The sequence below is a fragment of the Carlito syrichta genome, unplaced genomic scaffold (assembly GCF_000164805.1).
Source record: "Carlito syrichta isolate Samal-C Ts95f unplaced genomic scaffold, Tarsius_syrichta-2.0.1 Scaffold308316, whole genome shotgun sequence".
Classification (NCBI taxonomy): Eukaryota; Metazoa; Chordata; class Mammalia; order Primates; family Tarsiidae; genus Carlito; species Carlito syrichta.
In genome coordinates, this window is record NW_007252412.1 from 159,023 (window position 1) to 176,049 (window position 17,027).

A 17,027-nucleotide genomic window follows, 5' to 3' on the forward strand; every position below is an offset into this window, starting at 1 on the left:
TCACCATTTATTGGCAATATAATCTTTAGCAAAAGACAATGTTTTGGATTCTCATTGTCTCAACAGTAAACGGGGATTATAATAGTGCCACTCATAGAGTTATTGTGTAGATCAAATGGAACATCCTGGAATACTGTAAGTACTTAGTAAATGTTAGTTCTTCCATTCACTGTCCACCACTAACAATGCATTGCAGGAATCTGGTCTCAGGCATGCGTTGTGGGATGTGAGATTAGGCACCCATCTACCCACTGTCTTTCATGCTTTATTTCCATTATTGCTTCTATTATTCTTTAAGATGGAAGAAAACCTTAAGCAGAGAGATTCCAGGGGGAAAAAAGAAAAAGAACGAAATTTTCTTCACATATAACTTAACTATTCAGGTTACCTACAGATTGAGGATATAAGAATGCCCTGGACTAGTTGCAGTGGCTTACATCTGTAATCCCAGCACTTTGGGAGGCTAAGGCAGGAAGATAGCTTGAAGCCAGGAGTTCAATGCCACCTTAGGCAACATATCAAGACACCATGTCTACAAAAAAATTAAAAATTAGCTGAGCACGATGGTGCATGTCTGATGTCCCAGCTACTCAAGGGCTGAGGCAGGAGAATTGCTTGGGTCCAGAAGTTTGAGGCTGTAGTGAGCTATGATTTCACCACTGCACTCCATCCTGGGTGACAGGGTAAGACCCTGTCTCTTAAAAAAAAATTTTTTTTTAAAATCCTGTAACTAGTTTTATTTGGGACCTTAGGCAATGTCTTTCTTATCAGGTAAAGGGAAAATTATGCCCAACTGGCACATGAGCTCTTATAAGAAGTGAACAATGCTCACATGTACTTTTTCCAAAAGCTGGGAACTAAAGCTACCATGTTATCCTCCATTTAAATTTTTCTTCATTTGGGTATCACAAATAAACCTATCTCACTGAAAGCAAAAGGGTTAAAACTACACCAAAAGACTGTAAAGGGACCCCTTACCCTGTCTTGTCTATGCCTTATGCTTATTCAGGAAAAACAAAGGTTAGAAAAAAAGGTCAAGTTTCCCATCCAACTTTCCACCTTTTAGTTCCTACATCAAATTATAAAACCTCTTTCCTGTCTAGTGGTTACAGGACATTTAATAGGAAGGTTCTTTTAAAAGTTCATAGAAAATGGATTATAACAAATTGTTTATGGATTTCAAAATTTCTTACATTAAAATAAACTTGTACTAACTTGTAATGGCATGTTTGAACAGAATCTAGTTTTAGGAACTAAGAAGGATAAGATAATTTAAACAGATCCCCTATAGAGCAACATGAGGTCTGCTAAAATTGAAGCAAGAGCAAACATCAAATTTATGGTGAAACTGGGTTGGAAAAAATGGTGAACTCACTGAAACTTTACAAAAAGTTTATGGAATCTATGCTCAAATAAATCAGCAGTAATTAATAACATTAAAAGAAGGGATAAGACCATGCTGAAGATAAAGCTTGCAGTAGCAGACCATTCACATAAATGTTTTAGAAAAAAAATTCATCTTATTTATGCTCTATTTAAAGAGTACTGACAACTAACAACGGAAACAATAGACAACACCATAGATGTCTCAACTGGTTCTGTTTATACAATTCTGACTGAACAATTAAAGCTGAACAAACTTTCTACTTGATGGGGATGGGTGCCAAAATCATTGTGCCCAGATCAGCCACAGACAAGAGCAGAAATGTCAATGGAAATTTCAAACAACTGGGACCAAGATGCTGAAGCATTTATTGAAATAACTGTAACAGAAGACAAAACATGGCTTCACCAGTATAATCGGGAAGGCAAAGCATAATCAAAGCGATGGCTACCAAGAGATGGAAGTGGTCCAGTCGAAGCAAAAGTTTACTAGTTAAGATCAAAGATCATGGCAACAATTTTTCAGCATAATCAAAGCATTTTGTTTGTTTTTTTTCAGAAAGGCCAAAGAATGATAGCACCTTCTTATTGTGAGAATGTTTTGAGAAAGTTAGCCAAAGTTTTAGCAGAAAAGTGCCAGGGGAAGCTTTATCAGAGAATCATTCTTCACCACAACAAGGTTCCTGCCATTCCCTCATCAAACAAGGGCAATTTTGTGAATTTTGATGGAAAACAATTAGGTATTTACCTTACAGTCTTGATTTGTTTCCTTTTGATGTATTTTTATTTCCTAACCTTAAAAAAAAATCTTTAAAGGGCACTCATTTTTCTTCAGTTAATAACATAAAATAACATTAAAAAGACTGCATTGACATGGTTAAATGACTAGGACCCTCAGTTCTTCAGGGATGGACCAAATGGCTGGTATTATGGCTTACACAGTGTCTAGAACTTGATGGAGCTTATGTTGAGAAATAAAGTCTATATTTTATATTTTAATATTTTAATTCCATTTTTCCATGATCTTTTTAAAGTCCTCTCATATGTAATATTTTGGTAGGTACGGTACCCAGAAGACTTCCAAAACTAACTCTGACTACATAGTTGTTATTGGATTCACCTCCTTGGTGGAGAAATGACCATAGATCCTCCTTCCAACTCCCCTGCTTTCCAAAGAAAGGCCTGAAATGATCAGATACCAGCTCTGCCCATTCAGTTTCCAGTCTGAGCAAAATCAGAGAATGAGCAGAAACAGATGCTCCAAGAGATGAAGCAGAAAAGAAAAATAAGTTTATTGAATTAAAGTCCCTTTACCAAATGAAGGTAGAAGAGAAAACTGGATGGTGGAAAAGCCAGCCAAGTTGGAACAAAGGAGCTTGGGCAGGGACTAAGAAGGAGGATGGCGGGTAGAGAGGGGGCGCTTTTCCTGATTTAAAGACTATAAAATTTTGATGGAGAATTGCTGTGTTGTGATTTGTGCTAGTTTTCAAATGTTTTGAGAAACATCAATAAGGAAAGAAATTTTCTTTTTTTTAAATATTTTTGTAAGCCGGGCTCGGTGGCTCAGCCTGTAATCCCGTGCCTTTGGGAGGCTGAGGTGAGTGGATTGCCTGAGCCCGCGGGTTCGAGACCCGTCTGGGCAGCGAGACCTCATCTCTACAATAAATCAAAAAATCAGCCGGGCGTGGTAGCGCGCGGCTGTAATTTCGGCTACTGGGAAGGCTGAGGCGGAAGGATCGCCGGAGCCCAGAAGGTCGAGGCTGCAGTGGCCAGGAGTGGCCACTGCACTCCAGTCTGGGCGACCTAGTGAGACTCCAACTCAAAAAAAAAAAAAAAATTTTTTGCAGAGAAAAAGTATATTGCCCAGACTAGTCTCATGCTCTTGGGCTCAAGCAATCTTCACGCCCTGGCCTCCCCAAGTGCTGGGATTGCAGGCTCAGAAATTCCTTATTATAATCATTTATAATACACATGTGTATTATTAGTGAGATAATTTTAATAGGTGAGATACTTTTGTGGTTGGTTGGAACTCTAATTTATATGGCTCAAGGCATAAAAAGAATCACACAGTTCTGTTATGGTAGGAGTGGAGATACATTGATATTTATGGAGAACCTACTGTTTTAGTTCATTTGGGCTGCTATAACAAAATACTATACACTTGGAAGTTTATAGACAATTATTTATCATAGTTCTAGAGGCTGGGAAGTCGAAGATCAAAGTGCCAACAGAGTTGGTACCTGGTGAGGGTCTAATTCTGATGGCACTTTTTTGCTCTTTCCCCTCATAGTGGGAGGGAGTTTTTGGACATCTCTTACAAGGACACTAGTCTCATTGATGAGGCTATACCCTCATGACCTAATTGCTTCCTAAAGACTCAACCTCCGAATATCATCATATTGGGGACTAAGTTTTGACATGTGAATTTTGAGGGGCACAAACATTCAGTCCATGACACCTACGAAGAGGCAGATACTAATCATATTTAATTCTCACAATAGCCCTATGAAATTATCACGTATTCACCCTTCTAAATAAGACAACGGCAGCTGGAGAGGTGAAATGTATTTATTTCCCAAGGCTATAAAGCTAGCATATAGTGGAGCAGGGGAAAAGCCTGAGCTCTCCCTGGCCTGATGCCTGGAGTGGGAACCAGAAGCTACCGCTGAATGGAAGAGTCCCTGGGCTGTTGCTGCTGCCAAAGCTGCCTGGAGAACTCTGCCTTGGCATGTGTCTGGATCCATGCTTCATTGTGAAACTGTGGGTTCTCTTGATACTTGCTTAGAACCTGTCTCAGCACAAAAGCTGGAAGGTTTATTTGCTTGTGTAGGGTCATAAATAGCAATCTACCAGAGCCTCTTTCTTTGTCCTCCCTATGCACTGGTGAAAAAAACCAGCATGAGTGGGAAAACAGCTTTTTATAAGCTTTTCCAGAAACCTTTTGACTTTTTGTTTTTCTCTCACATTCTTAACACTTTTCCTCCCTTTATTATTTCCCTTTTTCTTTATCTACTATCGAATTTCCAAGCATCTGGCTTTCTTCCCACTGATATTAATGTACAGGAGATAATAATCAAGTACTCCCTTATGAAAGCCTGGTAATTTTTAAAGTTATTTTTTACTATAATCCAGGATAGAAGTTACTGTCTAATTATCCTTTCTCACTCTAGCCAGCTGAATTGCTGGTACTATTTCTCATAGTCTTGACTAGCCCAGATTATAAGTCTTCATTGCAAAATATTCTGATCTCATATTTTTTTGATTTTGATAATAGTGACATGACTACAAAGAAATAAAGGTAATGGTTAGCTAAAACGAAGCTCAACAAAGAATTTTCTTGACTGTGTAATGTCACTAGAGGAAGTGATCACAACCTCTGTATTTCTTCACTATTTTTTTTTCTTTTTTTTTATTGGAGCAAGGGAGACCACTCTGAAGGGGACCTTAGAAAGGTTCAGTTTGAGTAAACTGAGTCCCAGGACAAACAGATGGTTAATGCAAGTGACAACCCCAGGCATCTATACTTTCTGTTTTGAGTTAATTCTATGTTCTTTTCTAAGAGGCAAAGCCAAAAGGTAAGGATTTGGCTAACAGAGAGATTAACCCTTTTTCTCAAAGATAGGATCCACTAGTTGAAAATACTGCAAGCTTCCACTATTTTGTCTACAAATCTTTGTTTCTGTCATTTCTTCTACCTTCTCCACCTCATTCTACTCTACCAGGCCAGCCTATCTGCATGACTGGATGGCTAATACATACAATTTGGGTTCCCAGTAAAAGTCATCTACCTTTCCCAACATTCTGGTGGCAAATCCTAAATTAATGACATCTAGAAGAAGCCTTAATACATATAGCAGGCAAAAACATTTCTTCAAACACATACACACACATACATACATACACATTGTCTTTAATACTAAAGACAATCTTTCTGCAATTTTTAGTGGCATAGCCTGGTAAGGAAGACAGTGGCACCCAGTGGACAAATGTTTGATTGTTTGTGACAAGTGTTTTATTCTGAAATATTCTCTAGAACATTCTTAAGAAATATCAGTTGTTCCCTTTTCCCTACCCTCTCACTCAATTTTTTAAATGTCAATTTAAATTTTAAAATAGGGGACAGGTGACTATTCTGACAGTTTTTGTCTTTTCAAGGATAAGACTAAACAAACACAGGAGAAAGTAAAAATCTCAAAATTAAATCCTTTAAGAGCAATGTCTATAATTGACCCATCTCATTGAGTAACAGTGAAGACAGCCAAATCTAACAAAATGCTTGCAGTGTGCTTTTATACATCATACTCTCCTTTTTTTTTCATACCACAGTCTTTTTCCAAGTACATTCACTTGGTGATGCAAATGTGGCAACTTCTAGAGCTATACTCTAATACAGTAAAACTCACAGACCCTGCAACTTAATGCTATTGTGTAGTTTACCTTAGAGCCATAAAAATACCCATTTTCACTTTCAGTCTTTTCCATTCATTCTATTGTTTGTGGGCTACTTGGGTAAAGAATCCCTTACTTATATGATTTTCTCCCCAAAACACCTACCCAGAACCTTACTTATGGTGGGCACAAAGAAGCTGAGTGAAATCCATTTTCCCTTGTATCTGCTAAACATTGAAAAAATAAATACATCTAATTGTTTGGTGTTATATAAAGGGATCATCCAGCTAAGAATCTTAAATATTAGAGGCTATTTGTATTGGATAAAAATATTTTATAAAAGACAAAAGGAAAAGGTGCTTTTATGAGTGAATTAACTCTTACTGATTTAAATGAGAAATCATTAAAAACCAATTGATTACAAAATAAACATATATCTTTTTAATGCAACCTAATGCCTGCAGGGTGCCCTCTTTTAGTTAGTCATTTACAAATGCTTCCCAATTTGGAGGCTCTGAAATTCTGTTTATTTTGCTTTGGAGTGGTATCCCATGTTTATCATTATGCTCTTTGTAATTCATAATTTTGCCACAGCTTGAGGCTTGTTTTGTTTGTTTTAGAGGAAAAAAAAGTTGGCAGGCTAAAGCTATGTCTTGAGGCTGAGATGGAAACTTTCCCAAAAGGGCAACATGTTTTCATTAGTTGACACAAGTTTCTTGGTGACCCTTTGTATTGATCACTTTTAGTCAGTAAACAATAAACACATGCCAAACTAAGGAATGCACTTTTTTTGGCAAATTGAAAAAGAAATGGAGGCCATTTGTGTGTGTATCACTACATTACATGTTAATTATGCTTCTTTTTCTCATAACACAAGCACTTCCCCCCCACCCAGTTTCTGCAAAATTCTTATAAAATTCTGATGCAATTAGATTTTACTGTACAAAGATACCACATTTTTTATTTAAAAATCTTAAAATTGTTTTTCAAAAGTCTCTAAAAATATATTATCGTCCAAATGTATCAATCCACAAGAAACCAATAAACATTTATAACATTTTAGGGCTGCCTCTGTCCTTTATCCTCCACTGACTGTCACCAAGAGTGAGCATTGGGGGACCCAGACTCTAGGCAGTTTTGCTGTTTGGGGCCAAGTTTCTCTGCCCAGTGGGGAAAGGCAACAATCGTTGCACTCTTTGCAAAGTATAATCTTATTGGGAAATATTCCAGCCCCCGATCTGAGCTTTACCCTGTCACTGCCTGTGAAATTAGGGAGCTTATGTACATGCAATGCACCTGTAACATGTCCAGGCCACCTGTGCAGGCCAGTGTGCACCTATGGTCTGCTTTTTTGCTTCTGTGAGTTTCAAAAACCCGAGGAAAGTCACTATTTGAAAAGGACTTTTCTAAGTAAAATTTCCTCAAATAATTCAAGAAGTTTCTATAGGTTTTATTTTATCTTTAAACTTATCTGCTTATAATGCAGATATGTTTTGCTCATTCAGAAAAACTGCTTGTTTAAAGAAGGTTTGCCTAACACAGACTGTGCTGAACTAAATCCAAATAAAATACAAAGTTGAAAAAAATTTAAAGGCTACAGAGGACCATAGAAATTAAAGTAAGCATTATTATGTCTAAAATGAATGAAATGTCAAGGGTGTGTGCCTGAGTGTGCATGTGTGTGTGCATGTGTAATTGCATGTGTGATTGCATGTGTGTGTGTGCCTGTGTGTGAATTAATAGGGACAGAAGCTAAAATTTGTGTTTGGATTGACACTTGCTATACTGCACACTAAGAAACATTTGTTTCCAGTTCTTATGACAGGTATTACTTGTTCCTCTAAAGCTTTAGCCTTTTCTTCTGCTTCCATCAGGCACATCTTCAAAGACTTGATCTGGGTAAGGTAGACTCCGTCTGTCCAGTGTCCAGGGAAACTCGCTTTAAAACAATAATCAAGTATTTCTTTTTGAAATGAATAGTATCCTGAGTGCATTTCAAACAATTTTATGGACTAAGGATATACTTGACAAACTCATACAAATCCTTCCATTTTCTTAACACAGTAATAAAACAGCAAATTGTTTTAACAACCATAATCTTTAACAGTTTCGAGCCTAAAAGGAGAGTAAAAGTTATGATGACAATGAACAGATTTTGACAGATAAAGTTACTCACATTGGGCTTTGGTTATTCCTACTTCAAGAGGTTAGAACCAAAATTTCCCGCTCCTAATGGGAGATGTCACCTATAATGCCTATGTTTTTAACATTTACCTATCAAGAAAAACAGGATCATCTGAACTCAGAAAAGCCCTGTTTTCTCTGATCTTCACCTTCTGATCATGTGTCATTAAAACAAAGACAGTACATGTTTTAGAATCAGATCATTCTTCCCCAGAGCATGGCTAGTATGACTCAAATCAGCAGATGTGTAGACTTTACCTCTCAAAATTGTTCTAAAGTTACCTTTTCTCAGCTACAAACTGAAGAATATGCAAGATTGGTATGAAAATATCAGGCACAGACCCTACTGAGACTTGACCACTTTCTAACTATTCTTTGGTTATTGTGATCATTAATAATTACAAAGCAATATAAAACTTGGTAAACCTCAAATGTGCTAGGACTGTGACCTTTCCTATAGCTTCCCTGGGTGTGTCTTGTTTTCTTGTGAATTCTTCTGCTGCTGCAGCTGCTTCCAATTAACCACATAAAGAATGAACTGTGTTCCTACATATTTTAAAGTTCTAACTGCTGCTTTGTTTTTTCCCCTGATGGTTTATGAGACCACCGATTTTACACACGTGTGCATTTCCTGATGATACAACAGAGCCATCTGGTGGTAAATGGAACTAGGCATTAAAATACAGCATTCATTCAGTTCCTGTGATTGTTCATCCTGTATGCTGAACCTTGAGGCTCTGTCACTGGTCTCTAAATTCTATGAGATAAGGGGCAAAAAAAAAAAAAATGCTGCATATCATGAACAACCTGGCTCCAAAATCGAGCTCTACCACACACAGCTACATACCCTTCAAAAGTTTGCCTGTAGGTGACAAACATCTTGGGCTGGTATGGTGACACTAGAACGAAGTGAACTAATAGTTCTCAGTATCCCAGGATGTTTCAAGAATGGGTCCAAAAATTCCAAAAAAAGAAAAGAAAAACAAGTCTCAAAACAAAATTCTTGTGTCCTTACATGTAGAGATAAATACAAGCTGTAAAACATTTTATGCAGAAAGGGGGAATTTAAAAGGCCAAACTATTTTTAAAAGTTTGAGAATTCCTGACTTAGACTGTTATCCCCAGGGAGAATCTTCTTGTAGGATGTTTGAGCTCAGGAAGAAGGTTTTAAAATTTGTGTGAGTAGACTCAGCAAGATCACCTCATTCATTTCTCTAGGCCCTTTTCTCCAAACACCCAAATTTTTCCCCAGCCAAGAAGAGCAACCATTTCCAGTAAGACAAAAGCATTGTAAGTCAAAGGCAAAGGAAACGGGCTTAACTTAAGACGGGTATTAAATAACATAGGCCGTTTTGTACAGATACATTTAGAAAATTGTCATGTGTTGTACAACACAGACCTGAGCAAACCATGGAGAATGCAAGGTCTGTCTTCTGCACCTTCACCCCAACTGCAAGTGTGCACTCCCCACTCTCTGACCTGCATTTCAGCTTCCCCCATGCCTCTAAGGGAGTCTATGGAAAAGCTAGCACTTTTTCACACAGGGGACCACCTCCACTAACTGAAAAAAAAGGAAAAAATTAAGTCAAGAACCATTTAAAAATAAGTACACAGGATTAGAAATTTTGGAGATGGGTATGTTGTTTCAAAGACTCTTAAAAAGTTAGATGCAGTCAATCACTGTCCCAGTTTTGCAGGATGTAATGGTAAAAGAAAAAGATAGGACTTTCATCAATTTTATTTTGCTTCTAGGCATGTGTGGACACATGCAATTTGTGTTTAATGATAAAAATGAACACTCTCAATGGTTAAAGTAATTGACAGGTGAATTATATTAATCACCAGTCTGTTACATGACATCAAAATGCTGAAACTATAGGAGATATACAGGTGTTTGGGAACAAAGCCTGTGTATGGATTTCCAAATGGTAGATTCCAAGAATTTATTGATAATTCCATTTTTAATTTCTGGTTTTTGTCTTAAAATTGTTTACCTATCAAACCCATGCTCTAAATATGTAGCTAAGGTATCCAAGATGACCAAACTAAAAATATTAAAAATTCAATAAACTCTTTGATTACACTAAAGACACCTCAACTATTATGCAAGGATACTGAGGTTGATAGTCTACTAATTGAACAAATCTTATGTGAAATGGAAAGAGTAGATTTCCTATTGGTATCAAAGGTTTCTTATTTGAGAATTTAAAGGAAACTTTACATACTATTTTCTAATTTTATATTTCTTGATTTCTCTAATCAATTGCAGTACCTTCTCATTATCTCCTTTCTTGCTTTTAAGGCTTTATTTCTCTGTCCTATAATGACCTTACTCTTCTCCCTACGCCATACAAAGCCCTTCTACCAGTAAGGACAGGATCAAGGTCTCTGATCCATCTCCATGTGCCACACTTTGAAAGGCTCCCATGTGCAGAGGCCAGACAGGATTTTGCTGAACATTTATTAGGAGCATGATAAAGAATTGTTGATGGATTAAAGGGTCAGCAGTCAAGGAAGGTGATTGCACCAGAATGAGCAGTTCTTCATGCTGAGAGGCTGACTTCTTTGAGCAATACTTGAAATGCATCTGGCTGGGACACTGACAGGGGTCAGAGCCCCAGACAAGTTCTGCTTGCCAAGGCCAAGGGCCAGATGGTGCAGAAGAGGGCAAGGAGATGGATGATGGTAGAATTATTGTAAGAACTGAATGAGGCAAAGAAGGTAAATACTTCAACAGATAAATTACACAGTAAGAGCTAGTAATTCCATTATCCCACTCCTTTCAAGAGAATAATTTGATATTAAAACTTTCTAGCTTAGTTTAAAACCCTGAAAGAAAATACCCATAGGGACACTTTTGTAACAGCAAGTGATCAAAAAAAGCAGTGGGAAATCCATTCAAGTGTTTAATTAAGAACACAGTTAATGTATTAAATATATGCATGTGCATTAAGAGCAAGATTTCTAAATAAAAGGAGATTATAGCAAATTCCACCTTTGTGGAAGAGCATTTTGATGTAGATCAATTTTGGAGAATAAAATGTTAGAAATATGCCAGGGTTTCAGCAGCAGCCCCTTCTCAGGGGTGCGGTAACTTCCTGCCAGATAAAACATGGTTTTAACACATTTTGCAGTAGTCAAACTTCCTGTTTGACATCTCATCTATTCACTATTCTGTCCATTTCTCTTTCCACCTGCTTGTTAAGAACCTACGACCCTCTGCTTCCTTACACTTGTATAACATGCTTGTGTTTCTAGTGTAGGTTCAAGTCTTTTCCCAGCTGATCATCTTTGCCTTCACCTGCCATCTATCTTCAGCCCCTCACTCCAGGCATATTTATGTCATCCCTCTCCCCTCACCAGTCATGACTAGAATTCATTGTACAGTGGACATTTCATCTCTCTCATGCCCTGTTGTGCTCAACTTTTGCAGTGGTTTCTTAGGCTAAGTTGCCAATTTCTATTTAGGCAAATATATAAAAACTCATTTTTCCTGATTCCAATTCATTCTGGTGAAAATAAGTTTCCTCTGTGTTTGAGGTTGCCTCAACAGTCACCTAATAAAGTATTAAATTCAAAATGTGAACAAACTACAACTAGAGGTTGTTGAAGTGCCCAACAATATGGCTGAGTGAGAGATGGCTATGGGAGGACATTGAATAGCACTAACTAAGGAGCACTTTGCCTGTAATCTGGATGCCACAGTCCAGACATGACTTGATTCTAAGTGACCATGTGACCTTGGGGCAGCTGCTTTATTTGTCTTGGCCTCAGCGTTTTTATCTTTAAATGAAAAATGTATTGGTTAATGGAATGACTGAGGAGTTCATTTTGCAAAGGTGTTTGTAAAATTGAGGGCATTGGCAAAATATGGTGAGGCAGTCCCTAGAATTATGGGTGCCTTTTGACTTAACTTGACCTGATGAGGTAGGGGAAGAGCAAAACTGATGGATCTTGAAAGAGAGATAGAGAAGAGGAATACAGTCATGCCAACCTGTGCCCAGGCAGTAGTGGTGGTTGGAGGAACAGAGGGTAGTGAGGGAGGGGAAGCAAACCAGTGGAATAAATAGCCTGGACTTCTCTTCTCTCATTTCTCTCTTCTCCTATGTCTCTTTTGGGCTGAACCCAACAAGAAGCTGAGGGTCAAAAAAGCCTGAATGACAGATCCAGAGAGACCAGCTTTCCCTGAAAAGAGCAGAGTGGAGAAAGGTGGAATGTGAATTGGGAGGGGGAAAAACAAATAAATCTCAGCCCAAAGGGGTTTAATTGTATTAGTGGTTTCCAAATGCTAGCCCATAGATCAGTGTCTGTTTGAGATAGCATTTTCACTATTCAGCAACAAAAAGACAAAACAATTTTTTTAAAAAGAACATTGTGAATCTTTCATGAAGCCAAATTTATTCCATTTAGAGGACCATTCTTTATTCTGAGATTATGATTGTTCTACTTTTTTGGGTTTATTTAACAAATAATGATAATGGCATATGGAGATTATTGTGGTTTGGTGTCTTAAAAAATTAAAAAGTTGACAATCCTATGAGAACTACCCTAATTATATTTGGTAAGAAAATTCTTACTAGTTTATGAAATCTAACAGTGTAGAAACACCTACCTAAGTGATCTCTGTTACATTATGAATTGAATGTTTTATCAGGTGGCCTTTCCAGAACTATGGTCCCTGAACTCCCCTGAACTTAAACCAAGATGGACCTATAGTCTATATTAAGTTGTCTGCCTTAGCAAGATTCTAGGATACAATTTTTCTAAAATAAACACATTCCTAAAGGTCAACCTTTCATCCTGAGAAAGATTTAACTTTTCCATTTCTATACCATCACTGATAGAATTTTTTTTTAAAGACATTGGAAAGAAATTGTTGACTCAGATTTTAATTTGTAAAAAAGATTGTTGGCATGGAAGCGACCATGTGATATTTGATAACTTCATACATAACTTTTAAAAATGGTTTACCCAAAGCACTTAACACACCAACTCTCATTTCAATTCACTTTAAAGCAATTCATTAAAGTTTCAAAAAATATTTATTGAATCTCACCATTTGCCAGGCATTATGCTAAGCAATGGGGATATAAGTAGTAACAAGTTAGACATGATTAACACCCTCACCAGAATTCTCAGCTTAGAATTTCTCTCCAATACAAAACTCCTAGGATTTGGGTTGATGTAAAAATTAAAAGAATATCAAAAGTATGGTGATTAATTTAACATTTTAAAGCTCATTTATACTGCCATGTGCTTTGATGCGTTGTTCTTTTTTCTTTGCTGAGAATTCTGGTAGTATTAGAAGGTGGTAAGAGGCAACCCTAAACTGATTTCAAATATTCCAGGTCTATCTCAAATACCATTGCTTTATAGGCATTAAGAGACCTTGTATAAATATCGTCAGAGACTAAAAGGGGTCTTGTAAACAATGTGTTTCTTCCATGGTTTAAGTTAAAGTTAACGGTAAACAAAATCTGGGTTAGAAGAGATCTGAATTTGAGTTCATATTATATTACATTACATGTGTTACCAAATTGGTTCTGTGACCTTAAGTAACCCTCTGCTGTTTTGATATATGAGCATTACAAACTCCTTTGCGTACCTGATGACATCTGTTAATTCTCTTGTCAGGAAAAAAAAAACATGTGCACATACTTGCACATACACACAGTAAGTACACATGTGCAAAATTTTGCGTGGGCCTTCAGGGTGTTTAAGCATCCTTCTTGATTCCATCCATATAGCCCACCTTAAGCAATCTTTGTATAGAAGGAATATTGTATAACAGCCACATAAAATTTTTATTCTAAAATAAAATAAAAATCTTAATGAGTGAGAGTATCAATATGCCCTCACTCCCTCTATTGTAATCATGCAGATGAATATGTAAAACATCTTTACTTACTAGAGAAATGTCTCAAACTCAAAAGAAACAATCTACTTCCTCTGGACAGGAGAATAAGTAGCAAACTTTCACAGCGAAGACTGGTTTTTGGAACTGAAAACTCAAAGTAACTAGTGTTAACCCATCTTGTTGACCATGAAGTAAAGTTTTATAATGAAATTATTTGTTCTTCATGATAAGAAAAAGAAAAAAAGACAAATTTAGGTAATCCCACTATTTTAAAAAATTATTTCTTAAAAAATAATAAGAGAGGGAGAAATGGAGAGTTTAATGGGTATAGAATTTCAGTTTTACAAGATGAAAAAGTCCTGGAAATTGGCTGCACAACATTGTGAACATAACATTACTGAACTTACACATAAAAAGGAATAAAATGGTAAAATTTATACGTATTCCACCACAAATCAAGATTAAAAAGTTGAAAAATCACTTATTATAAAACATATATGTACAACAGATAAATTATGAAATGAAGGAATTAGACTATATTAAAAGTAATTCAACTGTTTTTTTACCTACTTCACAGGACTTTTATGAAAACAAAGGGACAAAGTTGAACATTATCAAAAACTATAAAATAAATAATGGGGAAAATAAGGTAATCTTGCTAAAGGAAAGGATGTTTCTTTAATTTAAAAAATAAAAGAAAAATAAAAAATACTATTTGTATATAAATAAAATTTTCACTGAGGAGACTGAGGCAGAAGGATCACCTAAGCCCAGGAGGTCAAGGCTGCAGTAAGCTATGATTGTGCCACTGTACTCCAGCCTGGGCAACAGAGTAAGACCCTGATTTTTAAAAAAATTAAGTAGGGTATAAAATATTGCAAATGCTTTGCCTATTTGTAAAGATGATGCTTTCAGTAGTTTAGGTTTTTTGTAACAGGATTACTTGTTTTCTCACTCATTATACTTAAGTTTAGATTTTGAGTACTTTAGCATATTGACCAACGATTTTTTCATTTTCCTAGTGAATATCAGTGTTTTAGGAAACACATATGTCTGTAGGAAGAAGAATACTCAAGACAACGGATAAGTGAGACAATAAAACTTGATAGAATTTTATTGACTATGATTTTCCAAAGTTAGTTTTGATGAATAAATTTTGCTATACTGTGTAAAATAAACAGCAAATGTTTTATGATTGATAATGTTCACAGTGAAGGTATTTTTTCCTATCAATGAGTTTTTTGATTCTAAATAAGTACATATTTGTAATTTAAAAAATTTAACTGCAATATATGAACCTCAATACACCAATGATGTTGTTACCAAAACCTAGCAAAAAAATCTTCAGTTGAACTTGATATTTCCTCTCAGCCTGTCATTTGCATAGACTCCCCTCTTCACTAAGGTCTGAAGGAGAAATGTGTTATGCATTCTTTTGTATCAGATAAAACATTAGCAACAACTTCCATTGTACATTCCAATATGATAAGGCAGGCAGAGGGTAGATGGGAGGGTTCATTTTTGCTGTAAATGTTCACTTATTTTAAGATCTCCCAGTCATAATGTTTCTAAGATGCATGGAGAAAATATTAGAGAAGAAGGCATAGTGCAGCCAACTAACTCCTTGTAGGGCCTCAGTTTTCTCATCTGTGAAATGAGAAGACCGTTTTATCTCTTTCATCTTGAACTCTGTGCTAATCATTTGCCATGATGCTTTGGCTACCCAATGTCTTTCCCTGTTTGGAAAACTTTCCATCTCATGAATCCTGTCTCCTCAAATTAAAGCCAGAAACTCCCTCTCGAGCATCCTCTGCAACCAAAGTGTAGGCTTGTCACTTCGGCTCCACAAGTCAGATATACTAGCAAGAGACTTCAATGTGGATGAGAATGATATGAAAATTGTGCCAAACAGAATAGAATCTGTCCAGATTAGCAGGGTCATTGTGATTTGAGAGGCTACAGTGACAGAAGACTTCTAAGTAATATCTCCTACTCAGGGAAGGTGACAAGTGATATGGAGCCTATGCTCAGCAGTAGCAGTAACAGGTTTGTCCCCAGATTCTGCGGGGTAATTGGGTATAGTTTCCAAGCTGGATTCTCTGATTCACCTAAAGAACCTCTGAAATACCTAATATTCTCCAATAATTTATTTCCCCCTTAGTCCTAGCTGGAATTTGTTCTGTGGATTTAAAATATGAATCTGACTGATGCAAATTCCTTGAATAATTATTACCTATTGTTTGTGTGATTCTAAGAAAGTAACTTAATTATTCTGAGTCTTGTTTTCCTCATCTGGAAAAATGAAGAAGTGATAATTCCAAGATTGCTGTTATAATTAAATGTGGTAATACAGGAAAATGCTTAGTATAATGCCTGATCTATAGTGATATTTAAAAATAAAAAAGAATTATTTTAATCTGTGTGTTTTTTATGTCTCAAGTGTAGCTTCTGAGAACTCACCAGTCTAGGAAAGAGCCTGGAAGTTGATTATAAGTACCACAAACTCAGAAATGGGTGGTCTTGGCAATATATGACTATACCTGGTCTTGTTACTTCTTATGGAAAAACACATCATTATGCATAATCTAATAGCCAAAAATTAAAATTGCTGATGGGGAGGACACAACCTGTATCCTCTTCTGCCTTCAAAAGAGGATCTTTACTTGGTCTGCTTCATTTCTTCTTTTATTTATTTATTTATTTTTTTAACATTTTTTCATTTTAAAATTGTGGGGTACATAAAGGGTTAGGTATACAAATATACATCATTCAGGCACCCTTGTTGATAAGGGGTGTCCCCCCATCCCCAGATAGATATTGGCTACCGTTAATCCCACCTCTCTTCCCCTCCCTGCCCCCCATAGTTTCCCACCACTATCAATACTTTTCTTATAGTATTATGATAGATGTTCAAGGTCCACTTATGAATGAAAACATGTGATACTCAGATCTTTGTTTCTGTTAGAGATCTCTCGGTATTATAAACTCTAGTTCCATCCAGGTTGCTGCGAAATTCATGATTTTGGTCTTTTTTATGGCTGTGTAGTATTCCATCATGTATATGTACCACATTTTTTTAATCCAGTCCTCTTTTGATGGAGAGCACGGTTGGTTCGAGGTTCTTGCCATTGTGAACAATGCTGTGATAAACATACGTGTGCAGATATCTTTTTTATAGAGTGATTTGAGTTCTTCCGGGTATATTCCCAGTAGG

General features: G+C 36.5%; 1 protein-coding gene across 1 annotated transcript in view; it reads right to left on the bottom strand.

Moving 5' to 3' along the window:
* The window catches only part of CCDC192 (coiled-coil domain containing 192), a gene marked incomplete at its 3' end in the record, with an annotated part of 177,818 nt that overhangs the window by 134,641 nt on the left and 26,150 nt on the right, over positions 1-17,027 (bottom strand). Inside the window, 2 exon segments of the mRNA XM_021716216.1 lie at positions 7,605-7,672; positions 7,675-7,711. Coding sequence (XP_021571891.1) covers positions 7,605-7,672; positions 7,675-7,711 — 105 coding nt within the window.